This window comes from Dipodomys merriami, unplaced genomic scaffold (genome assembly GCF_024711535.1).
Source record: "Dipodomys merriami isolate MVZ:Mamm:240054 unplaced genomic scaffold, mDipMer1.0.p SCAF_48, whole genome shotgun sequence".
Classification (NCBI taxonomy): Eukaryota; Metazoa; Chordata; class Mammalia; order Rodentia; family Heteromyidae; genus Dipodomys; species Dipodomys merriami.
This window is the reverse complement of record NW_027206046.1, coordinates 337,040-360,420: the sequence shown is the minus strand read 5'-3', so window position 1 is coordinate 360,420 and position 23,381 is coordinate 337,040. Positions and strand designations below refer to the sequence as shown.

General features: G+C 37.8%; 1 protein-coding gene across 4 annotated transcripts in view; it reads left to right on the top strand.

The window, feature by feature from the left end:
* Map2k5 (mitogen-activated protein kinase kinase 5) overlaps positions 1–23,381 on the top strand; it is a 269,496-nt gene that overhangs the window by 115,391 nt on the left and 130,724 nt on the right. For all 4 annotated transcript variants that reach the window (XM_069995057.1, XM_069995056.1, XM_069995058.1 and 1 more), the window contains 2 exons: positions 2,308–2,369; positions 8,407–8,455. In XM_069995057.1, the coding sequence (XP_069851158.1) occupies positions 2,308–2,369; positions 8,407–8,455 (111 nt within the window). The remainder of the gene's footprint in view (positions 1–2,307; positions 2,370–8,406; positions 8,456–23,381) is intronic.

Genomic DNA, 23,381 nt, shown 5'->3' with positions numbered 1-23,381 from the left:
AAACCATACCAAAAATATTCAAATAGAAAACTTTGCCAGACTGCAACTATCATTTCTTTTCTTTCATTTTGTTTAAATCCTACTTTGGGACAATTTTCTCTCCCATTATCTATTTTATTTTGATCTCACTTTTTTTCTAGTTATTACTGAGCACTTTGAGACACTAGGGATACAAACGTGAATAAGATTTGATCCTTGTTCCATAAGCTTATATTCAAGAAAATGAAGACAGAAGAAATTTACAGTATAATCTCAGGGATAAAGCAGGACATAGGATGACTAATACAGCGAGTAATAGATAGGGTGGTTAGGGATAGGCTTTTTGATATGAGTAGCAATATAGTAAAGACTTTAATGTGCATGAAGTAGCTCAGAGAAAGTCATAGGGAAGGAGAGGTAAGAGTACCAGCAAATATAAGTGTTCCAAAATATATGCATGTTTGACAAAATCAAAAGCCAACAAAAATGCCAATGATGAGATAACATGAGAATGGACAAGAGGCTAGACCATAGTAAGGAGTTTGGGTTTTAGTCTGCATTTATTAGGAAGCCACTGAACTTTTTTTATTTTTAAATAATTTTTATTGAGATTTAGTGATTTCATAAATTTCACAGTTTTGTGAGATAGTGATACTTAAAGTCACAAATACATTTTAACCTTCACAAGGCACTATTGAAAAGCTTTAAGTAGAAGAGTTTTATGATATGCTTTCTTACTGACTGAAAACCTAAATCCATTTAGTAATATTGTATATACGAGTATTTAGATTACCACTATGGAGGAGGTATTCCCCCTCACTCAAAACAAAAATGAAACATATTACAAAGAAAGGAAGAATTTTTTACCTTTTTGACTATTAAAAACTAAAATTTTTGCTTATGGTTTAAAATTTTTGCTTATGGTTCCTGATTACAGTTTTGTTGACTTGAATAATAATGGTCATTTTCAGGCAAATGTGGGGACTAATATGACAGTAATGTTTCTCATTCATTTAATACACATCAGTATTTACAATAATGTAACATGGGATTTGGCAGATCTACTAGTAGTCTTCCTCTTGGTCCTTATGGTGTATAGTGGCATGCAGTAAAATGATTGGTCAGGGATGGTATATGCTCTGGGAGCCGAGGGCAGACAGGTCACTGAGAACAAACAGATGATCTGGAATCATGAGCAAGACATTCAAACAGAGCCTCAGGTGAATTTATTTCTTTTTTTGTTTTTGTTTGTAATTTTTAAATTTAATTTTATTGTCAAGGTGAAGTACAAAGGGGTTACAGTTACCTATGTAACTGTAGCTTTTTTGTCAAGCATAGTTTGTTTCTGAATGCTTTGAAGACCAACTCTGAATTGATAATAAATTCTGTCAGTATGTATTACACTGATAACACCTTGAGGGATAAGTGTTTTTTTTTTTTTAATTGATTTTTTTTCCTTCTTTTTGTGCTGGTTCTGGGGCTTGAACTTAGAGCCTGTGAACTGTCCCTGAGCTTAAAAGTCACTTGAGCCACAGCTCCACTTCTAGCTTTTTGCTGGTTTAATTGGAGATAAGAGTCTTCACGAACTTTCCTTCCTTAGGCTGGCTTCAAACTGATCCTCAGATCTGTCTCCTGAATAGCTAGCACTACAGGTGTGAGCCACTGGCATCCAGCTAAGGCTCAGTTTTTAAGCTATAAAAAGAAAGTTATTTACATTTACATTTAGGGGAGTTCAAAGATTCATAGGTTTGAACTCTAGGCCTGAATGCTGTCCCTGAGCTCTTCAGCTCAAGGCTAGCACTCTACCACTTGAGCCACTGTACCACTTCCAGTTTTCTGAGTGGTTTATTGGAGATAAGAGTCTCAGGGATTTTCCTGCCTGGGCTGGCTTTGAACTGCAGTCCTCAGATCTCAGCCTCCTGAGTAGCTAGGATTAGAGCATGAGCCACTGGCGCCTGGCTAAAGATTTGTATCTTTTCTGAGCTTTGCTATCAGCTGATTCATGGCTGACTACCAAACATTTCTCAGTTTCTTCTAGCTGATAAATAAAGTTATTGGACTAACCAATAATATCCTGTCCAGCATTGCTTGATGAGATGATGATTCTAAGAGGCTTTTTTTAAATGTATATTACTATATAGTTGAATGATAGGTAGTATCTAGTTATACTTCATCTGGAACAATATCAAATTAAACTAAAACCGTTTTACCTGACATATACAAAATAAAAAGAGAAAACCATATTCTCACAATGAATACACAGAGGAAGAGCCCAGTATAATATTCTAGTTGCTTCATTTGTTATAATACATGTCTTTGTCTCTATAGGGGGATCTTTGGATGTATATAGAAAAATTCCAGAGCATGTCCTTGGAAGAATTGCAGTAGCAGTAAGTATATGACTTTTGTAATAGGAAACTTTCATAATTTAATCTTAACCCTATTTTTTTCTTTGTCGGTCATGGGGCTTGACTTCAGCCTGGACGCTGTTCCTCAGCTCTTCAACTCAAGGCTAGTGCTCTACCACTTGAGCCACAGCACCACTTACGGTTTTCTGGTGGTTTATTGGAGACACGAGTCTCATGGACTTTCTGTCCAGGCTGGCTTTGAATGGTGATCCTCAGATCTCAGCCTACTGAATAGCTAGGATTACAGGCATGAGCCACCTGCGTCCAGCTCTTAACCCTATTTATATTTCTTCAGGAATTTATCTTTAAACCAAGCTGGCTGTCATGTCTTTCTTACCTTTCTTCTGCTTTCATCTTTTTCTTTTCTTCTTTTCATAAGCTGACTCTCAACATAGTCACCTGACATCCCTTAGGTTTAGCATTACCATTCTACTATCCTGAGTTTACTGGGATCTTAGTGCTAAGATTGACCAGTAGGATTTCTAGCTTTCCCCAAAAAGAAAATGGTTGGCAACATTTTTCTTTGTGGTTATTGGCATTATGATTAAGAAATAGTTTAAGAATTTAAATGACTAAAACAGTCTATAAAAGAGATTATTTTAAATGTCTTTGTTGTCATTTTGTGCTCTTGGTTTAAAAATTTTTATCAACTCTCTATAGGAATGTACTCCTTTTGTGACTAAAATCCGTTCTCCCATTTTTTGTGTTTTCTATAAGTAGATAAAATATATTAGCTAAATTACTATGTAAGTTTCAGATTTAAAATTTGGAATAACATGGGCTAGTGTCTAAGAGAAGTCATTGGGTGGTTAATAGTAAACAATTTCTAAGCCAAAGGTACTCTGATAACTTATGTAGTTTAATGCAGAACAAAGTGATTATATCATGTACCATTTAATTAAATGGCTTATTTTCACATTCATTATACATCAAACTGACAACTCAAATTCTTTAATCCAACATGGACACTTATTTAGTCTTAGTTCATTGTAATTCACAGCTTTCCTTTTTTCTTTCCAATTACTAGTGTGAACTGCCCAGGGTGATTAGAACTTTCTTTTCTGATGCTGTTGCTGCTGAGTAGCTTCTAATCTACATGTGGAGGCAGATTAGTTTAGTTTGAAATTTGAGTACTTAAATCATTTTAGCTGAAAATAAAAATGTTTCATTTCTTCATCTGATCTCAGAGGAATAAATGTTTTGTGGCTTTTGGCAGTTTTGCTTCTAAAGTTTAATAACCTGAATATAAAGGGTGAAAAAAGGCAAGGGTTACAGTTGAGAAAGAAAAAAATATGCTCAAGTTCTATTCTCAGTTATCTATTGAACTTAGAAAAATGGAAATCTGCCTTCTTCAATAAAGAAGCATGTTCTTCCTAGACTTCATAAATCTTGCCTCCCTCTCACGCAGGGCATCCTGACAAGGCCACTGGGTTTTCAATTCTATTCGAGTTGGAAGACTGTGAAGTGAGTGGAGTCAGCTGGCAAACCCAACCTGCTTTATATATAGGGCTTGCCTATTCTGTAATTGAAAATATGACAAAAATTAGGTCAGTGAAAGGCATTAAAAAGAAGTGCCATTCCAAGTCATTGTTTACATTTGTATATGTACATTGGAGTATATACACACAATTTAAATTAAGGATTGTCTTTGTTCTTTTCCCCCCCCAAAATGTATCTGATTTCTCCAGCTTTTGTCTTATCAGATAATAGTAAGAATCTTATGGCTGAAGTAGAATGCTTTTCTTCTATTTTGTAAACTCTGCCTATGTCTTAACCTTGCTCAGTGCCTCCATAGTATATTTTTGTGTATAATCTGAACAAGCTCCTAACTTGGATTTCTTTTTTTTGTAGCTGGCAAATACAGCCTGGCACAGGGCTTATGCCTGTTGCTGGGAGGATTATATCTGTCATAGTAGGACTAGAGAATTGATGGGTTGTAGGTCATGGTTTCTAAAATGCACATTCAAACAGCTCAATGGAGTCCCTAATATCCTTGGTTATGTCTCCCATAGTGTCCCCAAAATGGCATTACCATCTTCCTCTTGCATTTCCTCAGTGAGGTAAAAAAGCAAGTGAATGTTGCTATAGCTCTTGCCAAGTCTAAAGCTATAGAAATTGGAAGGTGGGAAATAGTTGTATGTAATGTGTCAATCACCGTTGAATGCTTGTATACAAACACATCAGTTCTGTAAAATGTGGATTATTGAACTATATTCTAGTATGCAAAAATGAAGTTCAGAAAAAAGTTTAAATAGCTTGTTTAATCAGTGCTAATTTAAACAGAAGACTGGCCCTTACTCTTTCACTCTAAGAATCTGAGAAAAAATTTAGGGAGGAATAAAAGGGAGAACTGGGTTAAAACAAAAAAAGAGAAATATGAACAAGAATAATGAAGCAACAATTGCTTTAGATGTTTTTTTTCTCTTTTCTTTGAGATGGGATCTTATGTCACCGTTGTGTGCTGTTCTCAAACCCCTGGCTTAAGTAGTCCACATCAGCCTATGAGTACAGTCTTCAGGCATACACCAACCATGCCCAACTTTCAGATTTGTCTTAGAACCATGTTTAGGTTATCTCTTCTCTCCAGTTAACTTTATTTTACAGGCTCTAATAACCTGGTGTATAAGACAATTGCATAATTCCAAGGTTCACTGTAGGCTGGACCCCATTCAGCCTCTATAAGATGTGCTTCAAATTTTCTCTTGTATAACAAGAGAAAATGTTTTTCCTTGAAGAAATCCATGTACACTAACTTATTTCTGCCTCTTAAACTTGCTCCTGATTTTTATCTACTATCCATTTGAATCTGGTCTCCTATAAAGAATAACACCCATCTGCCTTTCCCTAGCACCTAACACATTTTATTTTTCCTCTCATTTCTGAAGAGTGACATTGTGTACTATATTTTGAGTGCTAATGTTGATTGAAGTTGTCCCTGAAAGAATGTGCACTTGACATGTCAAGGAATGAGTGATTGACAGCAGATATAAGTACTTTTTGTGTCAAGGTTTTGTCAATTCATTGTAAACCAAGCCTACTGAATACCAATAATACTCTAGATTTTCAAAAGGCAGATTTCTGCTTCTCTAGTGTACTGATGCTGATATGCTTTAAAGAAAAATGAAAATACAGTTTATTTTGACAGAGTATATTATTTTCTTCTTTGACTCTCTTAAGAAAATTTATAATTTTAGCAAATATGATGAAATCAGTACAGTATTTGTTTTGTCTGACAATCTAAATATCTTGGATTGTATCCCCTTTGGTTTCCCTCCTTTCCTCCCTCCCTCCCCTTGTATGTGTGTGGTTTTTTTTTTTTTTTTTTTTTTTTTTTTTTTTTTACCATTTTCTGTTGAATCAGAGTTAATGATAGACCATCTGTAACACAGTTTATTGTATATGACTCAGCTTCTCAGTTGAGATATTTAACCATATATCCTCTAGACTCAAAAGACCATTGGTTCTCTGCTAAATAAAATGAGCTCCTTGGGGCTGGGAAGGTGGCTCAGTGGTAGAGTGCTTGCCTTGCATGCATGAGGCCCTGGGTTCGATTCCTCAGCACCACATAAGCAAAAAGAAAAAAGCCGGAAGTGGCGCTGTGGCTCAAGTGGTAGAGCGCTAGCCTTGAGCTGAAGAGCTGAGGGACAGCGCCCAGGCCCAGAGTTTAGGCCCCACGACCGGACCCAAAAAATAAAATAAAATGCGCTCCTTCTATGACAGAGTTTTTTATTGTTGATATTATTTTTTAAAACATTTTTGTTTTATTTACTCCTGTTAAAAAATTTTCATTAATATATTTCTAAAATATATTGTAATTTTTTATTGACACAGTAATATATATTTGTAGGATACATCAGGACATATCAATACATGTATACAGTTTATAACGTGTTATTAATATATTTTGTTTTCTTTTTATGTCTTACTGTTCAGAATGTGTACTTATTATAATGTTAGTTATTCCAAACTTTGGAAGAAATCATTTGGCACAAACTTTATTCTTTTCTTTTAGATAAACATGTAATAGAATTAATCATTCTGTGTTAGCAACTCTTTCAGTACATTCTACTATGAGAACTTAAAATGGGCTAGCCTCCTCCACTCAGCACTATTATATAAACCACTCAGTCACTTCTCCTTTGGGTAGGTTTTCTTGTCCCCATAGCCCAGACTCATCTAAAACTCTCTGTAATATGAGGTACTTTTAAAAACTTTTAGTAAGTTTGACGTAATTGTGGTTTGTTTACTTCCTCTAATTATGAAGTCAATTTAAATTTTAAATTCATAATCCATGTGCATACAAAGCCAGTAATTGTGACTAAAACACATATATCTTCTACAACATTTTTCACATGAAGATTTTTTTTTTTTGTCAGCCCTGGGGCTTGAACTCTGGGCCTGGGTATTGTCCCTGAGCTCTTCAGCTCAAGGCAAGCACTCTACCACTTGAACCACAGCACCATTTCTGGTTTTCTGATGGTTAATTGGAGATAAGAGTCTCATGGACTTTCTTACCTGGGCTGGCTTTGAACCTGGGTCCTCAAATCTCAGCCTCCTGAGTAGTTAGGATTACAGGTGTGAGCCACTGGTGCCCGGCTTATATGAAGATTTTGAAAGCTTTATTTAAAAAAAGAATTGATGCTAAGGAGCAAACCCTGAGAAAGTACTGCAACAGAGAGCCATTTTCCCAGCCTGTGAAGGTTTTAATGGCAACCCCTGACTAAATTTTGTACATAGAAGTAGTACCTGTAACTTGTTTCCCTAGGTCTTTAAAACATTTTTCCCTTTTGTATTTTATTTAACTATTCTTAACTCGGGCTACTAAAGAAAAAAATTTCAATTGGATTTATGCATTAATTTTTTTTCATTTCATTTTCTTGATCTGCACTTTGAGTATTGCTTTGCACCCACCAGATTGGCTCATGAGGATCATTTAATGTGTATTGTTCTTTCCTAGAACAGTAAACTTAACATAGAGTTATGTGATTTCTTTGTGTTTTTTGTTTTGTTTTGTTTTGTTTTCCAATACTAGAGTTTGAACCCAAGGCCTTGTACTTACCTGGCAAGTGTTTTACCACTTGAGTCACATCCCTAACCCTTTTGCTTTAGTTATTTTTCAGATAGGGTCTTATGCTTTTTGCCTCAGATGGCCTGAGACTACAATCCTTCTATTCCTCCTTAGTAGCTGAGATTACTTCTATGAACCACCATGCCAAACTTATTCTTTGGGGCAATGTCTTCCTAATGTTTTTAGCCCAGGTTGTCCTTGAATCATTATGCTCCTATCCCCAGCTCCTAAGTAGCTAGGATTACAGACACAAATCACTATACCTGACTAAAAAAATATTTTTAAGGATCTTTTATAGCCAGTTGCTAGTGGCTCATGCCTGTAATCCTAGCTACTACTCAGGAGGCTGAGATCTGAGGATTTCAGTTCAAAGCCAGTCTAGGCAGGAAAGTCTGTGAGATTCTTATCTCCAATTCACCACCAGAAAACCAGAAGTGGTGCGTGACTCAAGTGGTAGAGCGCTGGCCTTGTGCTGAGTTCAATCCCTCATACCAGCCTTGAGCTGAAGAGCTCAGGGACAGCACCCAGGCCCAGATTTCAAGCCCTACGACTAACAAGACAAAAAAACAAAAAAACAAACAAAAAACACTTTTTCTTTTGAGATTATATTATACTTTCAGGAAAGTTTTAAATAATGCAAATAATTCCTCCAGATGTTTTACTAATATTCCCCAGTTCCCTTTAAGAGTTTGGCTTTCCCAAATCTGCATACATTTTGCACATATTATACAGTTATTTCTTTCATTTGGCACATCTTCAGAACATTGAAGAAAACAAGGAAGGAACATTTGACTTTTATATTTGATGTCTCCATAGAGTGTGATGGGATAGGTTGTGTACAATAAAATGCTTGACAGTTTTAAAGAAAAAGTATGGTCAATAATGTTTAACAGTGCAAAGTTTTCTATAAAACCATAATTATACTATTTTCTTTTTCTTTCATAAATTTAGGTCGTTAAAGGACTTACGTATTTGTGGAGTTTAAAGATTTTGCACAGAGGTATGTGTTTGGGGTGAGGATATAGCTCTGACCAGTCCGAATAAACGATCTGACTTTGCAACCAACTGATGCAATTAATAGTCAGCAAACTATCAAATTTCTTGCATTTTTCTCCTTTCCTTCTTTCTTGCTCTTATCTGATTATAAAGGTTGTTAATTTATAAAGATATTTCATAGTATTTGCAAATGGCTGAGTCTGGTTGTCTTAAGTGTAGGGAGTGCAGAACTTTCACTTTTTACCTAGTTACATCCCTCCTTGGGATTACTGTTTCAGATGATATACACTTTTAAGGAAGAGATGCTTCACATGCCTGAAAAAATGGAACTTTAAATAAAGAACTGATGAGAGTCAGTAAGCATGTCCTGCTCTAGAAATAGAACCTCCTTCTTTTTCTTTCTTTAAAATTTGGTGCCAGTCCTGGGGCTTGAACTCATGCTGCCTTCGAGCTTTTTTGCTCAGATTAGTCCTGCTGCCTCTGAGCTTTTTTGCTCAGATTAGTCCTGTACCACATGAGCCACAGCTCCATTTCTGGCTTTTTGGTGGTTAATTGGAGATAAGCCAATCTGGGCTAGCTTCCAACTGAGATCCTCAGATTTCAGCCTCCTGAGTAGTTAGGAATACAGGCATGAACCACCAATGCCCAGCCTCTTTTGTTGTTGGATTTTGTGGTGGTGGTTTGTTTGTTTGTTGTTGTTGTTTCAATGTTCCCAAAATATCTGAATTCCTTTTGAGCAAATTATTGAGTGAGAAAGAGACTGTAACAAAGCAATTTCAAGGCCTAATGCTACAGCAATACTGTTTAATTTTACACATCTGTTTCATCTAGCTTCATGTACATTTGGGGAATGTAGCAGCATAAAATTAAATGTGATTAAAGGATATTTGTGTTTTTTAAGAGGTATGAACTATGAGAAGGAGGAAAAACTAATGTATTCAACTGTAGTAGCACATGTGTCACTAAGGATTGTCTTTTATGGATGTTTTAATAGCCTGTGGTTCCAAATTTCTTTCTCTTTTAAGGAGAATATCTAAATTTTGACAAGTAGAATATTAATTTAATTCTTAAATATATGGAATCATAAGCCAATTATTTTTAAAGCTACTTTTAAAAATGTAATTGAGGCAAATTGTGGATGTGGACAGAGTAAGATGTTGGTGTTCTTTCCCTAGGTAAAAATAAGTGTGTAAGCACATGGAACATTTTTCATGCTTAAGAGATAATGTTATTTAACATGGCATGTCTTATATTCCTTCTTTCCCTTCCTTGTTTTTCTACCCTTCACACCAACATCCCGTAAAGTGCTTCTATAGGAATTAGCGCATTGGTCAGTTACTGTCATTTAATTGTTCTTTAAGGACATCTGCTATCCATCTGACAAAGAAAATAAGTGAAGGCCTCACTGTCCAATATAGCATATCCCTCTTTAAAAGAACCATGTTGTGGAAATAGTCATGTTGTTATGAATCTAGAATTGCCCCATTCTGACATACTTGCTTTTATAATGGTCATAACTATAATTTATAATTCTTGCTCTTATAATTGTCATAGCTATACTGTTCCATGAGGGAACTTATTAGTGCTGAGAACTCTAGTAGATAGAAAGATGTGTTTCTTGCACTTGAGCCACAGCCCAGCCCTTTTTTGCTTCAGTTATTTTTCACAGTCTCATATTTTTCTCTGGGCCAGACTTGGATGGCTCTCTTCCTACATATCCTTCCCTCATAGATGATTATAGATTTCTACCAGGCCTGACTTATTTGTTGATATGGGAGGTCTTGCTAACTTTAACTGGGCTAGCTTGAAACCTCAATCCTCCCCATCTCCACCTCCTAAGTGGGCCAATCCCATAGTGTACCATGATGCCCAGCTCAATAAAGGGTTCTTCACCTGTGGCAGATGAGGACTTTAGTGATATGAGTAATTGAAGGCATGGAGGTTTCAAAAGGGAATCCTGAGCCTGTACTTCACTCTACAGGCTTTGCTGGCCCTCTCTGTTCCCACAGCAGCATGCTATAAAACACTAATGGTGGAAAGGTATCTGAGAGGGGCTGAGTGAGGTCGATGTGGGTATGGAGGGAGTACACAAAAATTCTCTCAAGGAATTTTAGGTTTTAGTAAGTACCAAATAGGAAATGTGAATCTCCCTCTGCCTGGCTGGGAAGTCGACTGAATCTTGGTGCAGATGAGCACTTACTCTCTAGTGTACTCAGCTACTCGAGGTACTTGACTACTCAGCCATAGAAATAAGTATACTTTGATAATACATTTACATATTTAGTTCTCAACTTTCTTAGCTATTCATAGAAACTTTTACCTTCTGGATTTAAAAGCATGTGTTTTTTAATTGAAGAGTGGAGGAAGCCAGCTGTCTCTGAAGACTTTTGGAAAGCATTGATGATAAATTTACCCTAGGCTGAGTAGTTAACTTACTATTTTGAGGTTTTGTTCATATTTAATAACTTAGATTCCATAAAAATAAGATTAAAGATGCCTTTTTATTTACCAAAAAGCTATTTAATTTTCTCCTTGATTAAAAAATTGTAGCTTTTTAGATGAGTTCAATCAGGCAATTAAAGATCAGAGCTTTTAAGTTTGACTGAAGCAATTAAATAGGTAATATACTTGTTTATACACTTTTACTATATAAACTCATGGCTCTACATTCTTAAAAGCACATATACTCATTTTTGCTTCCTCTGATTGATGATGGGAATTCTGGCTGAATATGTGTCAGACTGTCAAATCAAAGACAGGGGGTCCTTTTATGAGGATCTGGTGCAGGCTCTGTGAGAAGACAGATGGTGAAAGGAAATACTAATGAGTGGTCTACGTTTCTTCCTTCTTTGTCTTGGTCTAAGTACCTGTATTCTCCTCTGGCCATTTTCTAATGCTATCCTTGGAAAGTGGGGTAGATACATATCAAAAACATATTGCTTTATTTTTATGATCATCAATTTTTAAAATGGAGTTTTTTCAGTTACCTAGTAATATATGGAAAGAAAAATTTTTTTCCATATCTAACTTGCTTCCTAGATTTTTAGCTATAGGAAATATGTAAGTGTACATCATAGAATTTTTAAAACATAGTCACTTACAAATAAATCTGAGAATCGGGAGTCTTTCCCCTAGTGTTTCCTCAGTGAGGATTGTTGACTCATTATATGAGTCTTGAGAGTCTGGTCCAAGTTAGTCTATTTGGCAGTATATTATGTCAACTAGGAATTGAAATACAAAAGTCCCTGTTCCAATGGATAGTCAAATATTACCAGATGTTTCTACTAGTGTGTTTCACTTTTTTGATATTTGAGATTATATATGTGAGAGTTCTTGAACACTATCAGATGCTAATAATGTAGGTATGGGTTATTATAATTATGAACTAATCACCTCATCCTTGCTGAACCCTGTAATCCTAGCCACTCAGCCAAGGAAGTAGTTTATTATATTGTATATTACTGGGTTAGAAATTCTGTAAATCTTTTACATTAAAGCAAAGGTGATGTGACCATATGAGGACATCAGTGTTCTCACTAAGATTAACTGCTGTGATTAACATTGTCTATGGAAGACACATGTGCAGCCCTATGAGCTACATAGCAGGTGCTGATTATGAGTAAAAACAAAGAAAATGAACAGTGAGAAAGTCTGTTGAGCCAGATCCAACATTACAGCAAAACATTGCAAACATTGCAGCTTAACTTCAAAACATACATCGCCACTAATGAGGTGAGAGCCCTGCATATTAATAAACCTACAGCTCCAGGCATAGCTATCATTACCCACATCAAACATAAATACAAGATTAACACCTATGCCATTTCTGTGGAAGATGTGAGAATGCCCTGGCAGTAACTGCTCTCGCTCTTCCTGAGGATAGAAACCAGAAATAAAGGAATGAGAATAGAGTTTAAGTGTAGAAAAATAAAATTAGCAATTAGTCTGTGGAGGCTTACTCAGATGCAGAAGTTTACAGGAGGAAACCTTGACTGTGTGTGTGTGTGTGTGTGTGTGTGTGTGCGCGCGTGCGCACGCGCGCGTGTGTGTGTCCCTTTGTATTTATATGAGGCTGCTTAGTGTTACTTATTTTATCTCATAATAAAGCTATATAAAGCACCTTTGTAAAGAGGCAAGTCTCTCTAAGTAGATCTGTGTTTAGACAAAGTCTTGTGGTTTCCACAAATGAACAAATTTTACTTTTTACCCCTGATTTATATAAATCTGACTTTACACAGACCTCTACCCTCAGTGTACCTTAGATGCCAAAAATTATGCAGCTATTTATTTTCTATCTACTATGTTCCTGGCACTGTTTTAAGTACTTAAATATATCAGTATGTAAAACAAGATTTCTGCACTCATAAAACGTACATTCTAGCAGGGATGAAATAAAATGGAAAATAACTACAATAAGTAAAGTATATTAGAAAATGCTTAGCTATACGAAAAATGGGGAAGTAGATCATGCAAGGGCTGCAAAGCATAGGTTGCAAAATTAATCAAATAGCCCTCATACAGAAGATGATTTTGGAGTACAGACTCAAAGAAAGAGTGGCAAGTTGATATGCATGGGAACAGTTAGCATACAAGCCAAGGGTGGGCCTCTACCTAGAGTATTTATGGGCCAGCAAAGGGGTCAGCTTATCTGCAGCCAAGTGTATGGAATGTAGTTTACCCAGCTGTTACTAAGCTGTTTCAGTAATCAGGTGATTTTAGTGACCTAGATGAGGGAAATGATTGCAAAGATGGGGAGAAGTGACCAGATTCTGAATATATTTTAAGTGTAGGCTCGATTGAATTTCCTGGTGGATTGCTTATAGATTTTTTTAGACAGAGAGAGGAATGGGAAGTTGAGGTTACTTGAATTTTAAGCAATTTATTGTGTGGAAAACGCTTACTGTTGTTAGAAATGTCTCAGGATATTGGAGTGCCACATAGGAATATGTACACTGAACCAAAAGGAACTTGGCAAGGCAGAATTTTACTTCTGCAGAGGGGTGAGCTATTGACAGTAAAGCAACTAAGCAAGCACACTTGGTGGGTATTCAGTCCAAGTTTTAGCTCTAATGCATTACTGACCTTTGTCAGTGATTGGTCAGATCCTAGATTTATAACCTTGTGTGATTGACTAGTTTGAAAGGGATTAAAAGTTTATATTATTAGCCAAAACTAAGACACCTGGCCAAGACTTGCCAGAAAAATAGTTCTTACTTTCTGATGCTCTACTACTGGCACCATGCCTTCAGCTTGTATAAAAACAATTCTTATAACTGGAAGTGGCTTAGTTAAAATTACAAAATGATGTCTACCCTAAAATGGCAGTATTTGGAAGTAGTGCTGTGGCTCAAGTGGTAGAACACTAGCCTTGAGCTGGAGAATGCACAGACAGTGCCCAAGCCCAGGGTTCAAGCCCTACGACTGACCAAAAAAAAAAAAAAAAAAAAGCAGTACTTATGTCAGGCCACAATGGTTAATAGAAAAGATTCTAACTCCTACAATTTCCCCTCTGTTATTTTATGTTCTTTCTTCAAATCTAGTCAGCATCCAATAGGGTAATTCAGTAACATCCAATGGGATATTTTGATAAGAAACAGGTGCTTGGTGAGGGCAGTTTCAATTCTTCTTTGAACAAGACCTCTAATGCAAGAAATACAATGACCAACCATAGTCATTACTCTGAAAATAATTACTAAAGAGGCAAATATTGACAACATGATTCCTTTCCATTTTTCAAACCATTGTTCCATCAAGCTGGTAAATAGATCATCTGTCCTAGAGTTTTCAGCTAATTTCAGAGTGGTCAATTCTTGTAAGGTCTTTATGTAGCATTGGCCTCTAATCACCAGACTCCTCCCTTTTTAGCTAATGTCCCTAATATATTTAACAAACCTCCACTGATTATAATAAATATACTGAATCCAACTGATTTTTTTTTACAGTGGGCCACCAGCATAAACTGGATTTTAAGCCTGCTGATATCTGATTTCTTAAATTTATTGGGACCCAATAATAACTATGTAACTATGAGGGTCAAAGGACCCTCCCACAGATGAGGTTCCACCCTACCCAGTGTAGGATGTTCATTGGAGACTATCAAGTTGACAAAATGCCAAGTTTGAAAGAGAGAGCTCGTTGAACCACAGCACAGTTCCACTCCAGTTTTCCAGTAGAGTCTCCTCTGCAGTTCCACTAGACATTTATCCTAGTTATGGTTAGTGCAGAGTTCCCTTACTGCATCCAGGCAGTTTTCTCAGAAATGCCAGTTTTTCCCTCCACATAGAGAGGCAAGAGTTACAGTTAACCTCTGGAGAAGGTGGGGCTGGTGGTGGGAGAGAGCTGTTGGTTTTTATTGAGTTTTTGGACTTAGATCCTTAGTTGTTGGGAATAGCAATGACAAAACAAATTTCCCCAGGCTGTATCTTTCTGCTAGAGAGATCTCCTGTACTCTATGTCCATGGGGCCTGAGGTCTGGGAATGGGCTTCTCTGCTGTGCAAGCATAACAGGCACTTTTATTTAATGTGTAGAGTGCATATATAATTCATCCTACACATTAGTTTCCCTGTATCCATTTGCAGTTGCTATGGTCTATGACTTGAATTTTGGTTCAGCTTCTGAGACTGAGGTCTCAATCCCATGTATCCTAGGATCGACTAGAGGATCCCTCCAGTCCTCAGAGCCAAGGATAGTCACCTTAAGGAAATTAGCGAGTTGGAGTTTTGATCTTCAAATAGTTTCCCACTCAGGATATAGATCCACAAGGCAGTACCTGATGAGCGCCAAACTGGCTGGGCGTTATGAGACTGGGTGATATCTATGGCCAATTTGATAGGGAACCCTTTCTCTGTAACTTGGGGCTACCTCTCTAGAAGTCTTTATGGATTAGGAGAGTCAGTTTAGTCCTTCTGATATGAAGCCAGAGTGTCTTGAATTAAATGAATCCAACCTCATTCTGCTATCTTAGTCATGAGCAGGATTTGATGTGGTCCTTCCCAGGTGAAACCAAGTTTATCCTCCTACCAGTCTTCTATCAGGACATAGATTTTGAAGGTCAATGAGGATAAGCTGAAAACTTAAGGAGTGGTCTCAAAAAGGTCCCACAACCCGAGAGAAAGCAAAGGAGAGAAGAGATTCAACACATAGTTAAGGCAACACTCTGGAACTTCAATACATTCCTTGTAAACAATGTCTTAGACTTTGTTGTTGATCAAACCTTGCTTGTTTTCAAATTAGAACCTGATTAAGCATGAACTGTTTCTAGGTTTGAGCTGACCAACTATTAAGTGGTCTGCCTAACACAACCATAGTCAGGTGGTTCCCATCTATTCTGTTATCTGGGATGAACCATCCACACAAAGTTCATCACCTGTCTCAAAGGGAGTTTTTTGTAAGTCTCTGGTATGATTATGTTTCTCTCAGATCCAGGGAGTTGTGGTGAGTAGGATTTGACATTTGCCCTCCCATTAAGAATTTGGCTGTGTTTAGATACCCATTTGAAGTATGAGCTATTCCTTTTAGTTGTCTCCCTTGCCCCAGTTTTTGAGAGCAATCTGACTAGCCTTTGCTTTCTTTCCCAAAAACATGTCCTCATACCTTCCCATATCTTTCCCTACTTGCTGATTTCTCCTCTTTAAATTGATATTTTGAAATAAAAACTTAGCCTTTTTAAAAACTAATACTCTGTATCCAGGAAAAATCAATCTTAAGCTGTTTTTCTGTGCTAATAATGATTTTTAAGACTTCTACGTGATAAGTAACCAAACTTCAAAACCTTGTTTATGTTTTAAACTTTTTTTCTTTTGCTTTAGACAGTTAATTCCTGAATGTCTATCAATACCATTCTGAAGATATTTACACACACACATGCACAATAAGTTTCTGAACAAGTAAACTGTGCATAGAAAGTGAACTCAGCCATGTGCTGAGTTTTTTTTGTCGGTTGTGGGCCTTGAACTCTGGGCCTGAGCGCTGTCCCTCAGCTCTTCAGCTCAAGGCTAGAGCTCTACCACTTGAGCTACAGTGCCACTTCCAGTTTTCTGGTGGCTTATTGGAGATAAGAGTTTCACAGACTCCTGCCTGGGCTAGCTTTGAACCTCAATCCTCAGATCTCAGCCTCCTGAGTAGCTAGGATTACAAGTGTGAGCCACCGGTGCCCAGCTCCAAGTTGGTGATATTCTTACCTCCAATTAACAACCAAAAAGCCAGAAATGGAGTGGTGGCTCAAAGTGGCAGAGTGCTAGCTATAAGCACTAAAGTTCAAGGACAGTGCCCAGGCCCTGAATTCAAGCCCAAGACTGGCACAAAAAAAGAAAAAAAAGTGAGCTCAAATATGAAAATTGGCCCCATTAATTTAGAGTACTGTCAGACCTTTTCCTCATCTCCCCAATGGACTATCTGGGGAAGGCCCTTAGCTTCAGTTTTCTTGGTTTCCCTAGGCTGTGAATTCTTATTCCTCATTTTCAGCAGGTCCCAGTAACTTAAATTTTCCTGTGCACTGAAATCCCCAGGGGGCACACCTAAGATTGCTTCCTCCATCTCCAAAGTTTTGTTTTCCTAGCTGGAGAATGAAATAGTAGATAGGGACTCTGCTCTCACTCTATGTCTAGGCAGCCAAGACAATACTTGTAGCGCCATTTTTTCCTGTTGTCACCTGCAAATGAGTTACCTGATTATTGGAGTGCCTGCTTGGGTTCTATCCTCCTTAACATTCAGTTCCAGGTCCATTGTCAGCTGCAAGGTGAGGCTGCCAAAATAGAGCAGCAAGACAAGATTTCTCCTCCCAAGGAGAGCCTCTGAAGACCCCCTTGGGTAACATGGAAGATCCCAGACAATCCCCCAAATTATTGGAAATATCTTGAGATATTGGTGTGTCATATAGAAATAGACACCAACATGAAAGGAATTTGGCAAGGCAAAAGGAACTTTGGCTTCTACTACTGACAGGAAGCTAAGTAGGCAAGCATACTGGGCAGGCAGTTGGCCCAAAACCTAACTCATTGATGTTCTTTGTTCTAATTAGTCAGAACTTAGGTTCACAATCTTGCATTGTTGTCTAGTTTGAAAGAGATTAAAAATTTATTACAGGGGTTAAAAATATTAAGGGGTTAAAAAATTATTACATATGGCTCACACCTGTATCCTAGCTATTCAGAAGGCTAAGATCTGAAGATCACAGTTTAAACCCAACCCAGTCAGGAAACTCTGAGACTTTCATCTCCTATTAACCACCAAAAAAAGCTGGAGGTGGAGCTATGATTCAAATGGTAGAACGCTAGCTTGGAGCAAAAAAAGCTCAGGAGCAGCACCCAGGCCCTGAGTTCAAGCCCCAGAACTGGCACCAAAAACAAAACAAAACATATTTATCTGAAAAATCAACCCAAACCAAGTATAGCTTGTCAAGACTTGTCAGAAAACCAATTCTTACTCAGCTGGCTCTTTATGGTTTCTAGCCCTTAGAAAAAAAGTTCTTAAAACAGGATATGGCTTAGTTAAAAATAGCTTCTTTTAATATGGCAGCTACACCTAAAAGAGTGGTGCTTATGTCAAACAACCTGACAGAAAAGATTCTAATTCCTATACTATTTTGTGTAGAAAACTCTGCCAAAACCAAGGGAAATTCCTGGTAATGTCAAGTGCTAAAAATAATAAGGAACAGCAAGAATACATCGCAAAGTGGATAATAGTTTGCCAACTACTCTACATTATCCAGCAATTCTACTCTTTTGTATTTGCCCAAGAGTAGTGAAGCAGATGTCCACACAAAATTCTTATGGGCAACTGTTTACACTGGCTTTCTTCATAAAAGCTTCAATTTCCAACTGGATACAACCAGTATTTCTCTGGGCTGGTAAATGGGTAAGCAAATTAAGGTGCCATAATTCAGTAAAGAGGAATGAGCACTGGTGGCTCACGCCTATAATCATAGCCACTCAGGAGCTTGAGATCTGAGAATCTTGGTTCAAAGCCAGCCTTGGGCAGGAATGTCCATGTGACTTTCATCCCCAAATAACCACTAGAAAATCAGGAGTGGCATTATGGCTCAAAGAGGAAGAACACTAGCCTTGAGCAGATAAGGTCAGGAATAGCACCCAGGCCCTGAGTCAAGTCCCACAACCAACAAAAGAGAGAGTGGGGGTGGGGGGGGAGGGGTTGGGAATGGACTTCTGATATAGCAACATGGATGGTTATCAATTATTTCATGCTAAGATGAAAGAAGTCAGCCTCAAAGGACCACTTACTGTATGATTTCACTTATATGATGTTCTAGAGAAAATATAAGGACAGAAAATTCATTCATGATAAGAGGCTGAGGGTCTTTCATTGTTGAGAATGTTCCCCATCTTGATTTTAGTGGTGCTTATATGACTGTCCATAACTGTAGAACACAAGGATCTATTATTACACCTGATAAGAAAGTTTTATTGCATATAAAGTATGCTTCGGAAAACTAGACACAAGAAAAACGTTTTCGCTCTACCCAGTGCTCTGCTTTAGAGGGGAAAAAGTTTCCCCTGCCCAAATAAGAAACCATATTTTCAAAGTAGCATGACCATTGTGTGACTCCATGGCTCCTAACCAATTCTCTGTAGGTTTGGTCTAGCAACTCAGTAGCTTAGAAACAAACAGATTAACCAGCAAGTCAGAATAACCTCTCATAATCTAAAGAACATCGGTAGTGCCAGAAAGTGTTGAGAGCAAGGAAGAGTTAACTTTGGGGTTAGCAGCTATAGCTTCTATTAGTATTAACACAGTGCCATGGTGGTGTTAAAAGATTATGTCTGGAAGTTGTGATTTCTGGCAAAGTTAAATTAAGAGCAGGACATGGTAGCACAGCTTCTAGAAGTTGCAATACAGCCTCAACAAAGTTAGCAAGCTGTCATCTCAGTAAACAAAGCAAAAAAAAACCTAGGAGTATAGAAGAATTGCCTGAGTGCTTGCCTGGTAGGCGCTAGGCCTTAGGTTCAAGGCCTCAGTACAGAGCGGAGAGGTTCTTTAATAAAAAGGTTATGGGAAAGCATTACTACTGACAAAATATTAGCCTGATTAATATTAAGTAATATCTGATGAAATGTAATTTGTATAGAATTTGTGCAACAATCTCTCTTGTGGAGTTCTGTAAAATTGATCCTTAATTCTGTTACATTATTTTGAAATAATCTAAACCAATTGTTAGGCTTTCTGGAAGACACGGTTTTCTAAAAGGACTGGTTAGTGTTTGAATGATCCAAGGCAATTTAAAGGAGTCATCCCCAGTTGGTTTTATGTTGCCATGGGTAATGATGGGAGAGCTGGATGTGGGAGCTGTCTTCCCTGAGCTCTGGGACTGCTTAGTCAGAAGGATTTGGAAGGAGGTGTTTATATTGAGCAATTATTAGTGGTGAGAATTCTTTAGATACTATCCTTTGAATGTAAATATTAATCATATACCAGTGCTATATCATATCCCAACTCAGGAGTATTTGTGGTTTGGGGAAAAAAAAAGACTTCACCCCTTAACTGAGATAAACAAACTAGTTTTCCTTTTTTCTATATTTAAAGATTTGTTTCTTTTGTGCCATTCCTGGAACTTGAACACAGAGCCTGGGTGCTGTCCCTTAGCTTTTTTGCTAAAGCTGGCACTCTTACCACTTGAGCCAAGGCTCTGCTTTTGGTTTTTTGGTAGTTAATTGGAGATAAAAATCTCGCAGGCTTTTCTGCCTGGCTTAGAACTGTTATCCTTAGATCTTAGGCTCCAGAGTAGCTAGGATTATAGGCACGAGCCACCAGCTCCCAAGATAGAAATCTCTTTTACTTACCGTGAAGGAGTTGAGAAAAAAGAGAATTGGGATGTCCAGGTCTATTTGTCCTTGGTAATCGCTTTGCTAGGGTCACATGTCTCCTCCTCTTTATTGTGTAAAAAAGGAAAGCCACATGTTATGTCCTCTAGACAATAACTGCCATTTAGGATAGCTAATTATGCTACTTAATTTTATTTAAGGCTTTTACAAGAATATTTGGATGACCTACCCTTTATTATGTGATGGAGTGATTATATAACTTTTATATTGCGGGTGGTTTTCTCTTAAGTGCATTCCTGTTGTGCATAGATGAATTTGTAATACAAAATGTCAACATAGTCTATATTTAATTGTACCTGCTGTTCTTATTCATTAGGATGCAGTCCCCAAGAAATAACTAGATAGATATATTGGCTGTTGTGTCTTCATAACACAATTAAACATAATGAAAGAGTCTTGCTGAAGCACTCTGCACAGTGGTAGAAGAGGTTACTATGAATGCAGATCTACTAATATGTCCTCTAGCTCCTAGTGGACTGAGTAGCTTTGTGGCAGTCAAGAAACTGTAGCTGGGCACTGGTGGCTCATGCCTGTAATTCCAGCTCTTCAGGAGGCTAAGACAGAATCGAAGTTTGAAGCCAGCCTGGGCAGAAAAGCTGGAACACTTATCTCCAATTAAACAGTAAAAAGCCAGAAGTGGCTGGGCAGCCTGTGGCTCATGCCTATAATCCTAGCTACTCAGGAAGCTAGGATCTAAGAATTCCAGTTCAAAGCTAGCTTAGGCAGGAAAGTTCATGAGACTTTTATCCCCAATTAATCAACAGAAAACCACAAGTGGCCTTGTGGCTCAAAGTGGTAAAGAACTCAGGACAGCACCCAGACCCTAAGCCGTGGACAGAGCCTTGGCCCTGAGTTCAAGCCCCATGATTAATTAAAAAAAAAAAAAAAAGCACCAAAAGTAGGGAGTGTGGCTCAAGTGGTAGAGTGCAAGCCTTGAGCTTTTAGAAAAGCAAGATCACGAGGTCCCAAGACTGGCACCAAAAAAAAAAAAAAAAAAAAAAAAAGGAAAAAAATTCAGCAGTGTAATTGATTGCCAGAGGAAGAAAGTTGAGTTTATTTTTGCTTTATGGTTCCACAACAGAAGCAAATGCCACATTTTTAAACAACTTGATTTCCTTCTTTTCTTCTTTTTTTAAATGGGTTTCATTAAGAATTATAGCATCCTTATTTTGAAGAGCATTCAGTGACCCTTACACCTGAAAGCACAAAGCAAGTTGAATATTTTAAACAGAAAACAGAGGCCAAAAAACGAGAGGTAGGAGATTTCCTCCACAGCACTTGATGTGAGTCAACCACATCAAGTACGAAATCCTCAATTGTGTGCTGACAGCGAAAGCATATTAGAATGTTCCAAGTCCGGGTTTCCTTTACAACGAATCCTACCAGCAAACTTCCATATGAGACTCTTTTTTATTTTATTTTATTTTGCCGGTCATGGGGCCAGTCTGGGCGCTGTCCCTCAGCTCTTCAGCTCAAGGCTAGCGCTCTACCACTGGAGCCACAGCGCCACTTCCGGCTTTTTCTGTTTATGTGGTGCTGAGGAATCGAACCCAGGGCCTCATGCTTGCAAGACATGCACTCTACCACTGAGCTACGTTCCCAGCCCCCCATATGAGACTCTTATGAGCAGAACACATTGGGTAACTAACTACAACTGTAGTTTTGCAAAGGGATTTTTATTTTACTGTTTTAAACAGCCCTTCAGCCCCCTGCCAAATCCTGACTGAAGGTACCTCCCATCCTGTACCCTGATTGTGTTGTGGGTGGAGGCTGGTGAGCAGAGGCTGGGCAGTGGGTGGAAAATCTCATCGTGAAGAGCTGTGGTTAAGGATATGCACTGTGGGCTCTGCCTTTATTTCATTAGCAACCTTCAGCTTGATATCCTGTATTTGGGTTCTTGGCTAATTGAGGCAGCACGTTCAAAGTTACACTTTCCTGCATGAGGCAGTTGTGGGCACCAACATGAGTTGTCTCAACATGATACCAATTTCCACAGTCAATTTGGTCAATTCAGTGGAAGAAAAAAAATCAGCCTGAAAATCATTCAGAACAGTTACTAGAGGTTATTGCAGCAGCTATGGTTGGTTGACTGAATTTTTCATGTTTGAACCAGTTTTCATATTTTGTAGGCACAGTCTTGGCCATTTGGGGAAATAAACTTCAGTATACAAAAGTGACACTTTAAAATCAATATCTTTTTGTATAATCACAGTAACTGATGCCTTGTAGTCCATACCATTTTAAGAAGAAATAGCTGTTTACTATTTTATGTACTATTAAATACATATGCTGAATATTTGTTATACATTGAAGGAAAGTGACCACAGTGCCCAAAATGCATCTGCAGAACTATGAATTATCAATTAGTTTGTTAGTAATAATGTTAATGATAAATTAGGCTGCCTTTTGAGACCATTATTAAAGCTTTACTTATAAAGCTTTAAAATTCACCTGTATGATTCAGTGATTTTAAGTAACTTCAGAGTAGTGCAGATATCACCATAATCTAGTTCCAGAACATTCCTACTGCCCTACAAGAGTCCTTGTTCTCATTGGCAATCAATTCTTTCTATCCATAGCCTCCATTCCCAGTCTTAGGGAAAACTAATCTAAAACTAAACTCCCCAGAAATTTTATATAAATAGACCATACAGTAAGAAGTCTTGTGCCTAACTTTTTTCAATTAGCATAATGCTGTGTTTTAAGCTGCGGGTTGGGGGGGAGGGGGGAGTGGAGATAGGGACTGTTAGCAGTACCGAGGATTGAATTCAGGACCTCATGTAGGCTAGGCAGGAGCTCCACCACTTGAGCTACACCTCCAGTTTCTTTTTATGTTGGTTGTTTTTGAGGTTGGGTCTCTTAAGTGTCTTTGTGCCCCTGGTGGCTTTGAACTGAACTGTGATTTCCCCAAATCTCCACATCCCAAATAGCTAGGATTATAGGCTTGAGTGATTGTACCTAGCTAGCGTAGTTTTTGCAGATGATGGAATATTGTGACATTTGTCAGAACTCTATTCCTTTTTATTGCTCATATCTTGTCTATCCATTTACTAGTAGAGGGACATTTAGAATTGTGTCTAGTAAATAGACTA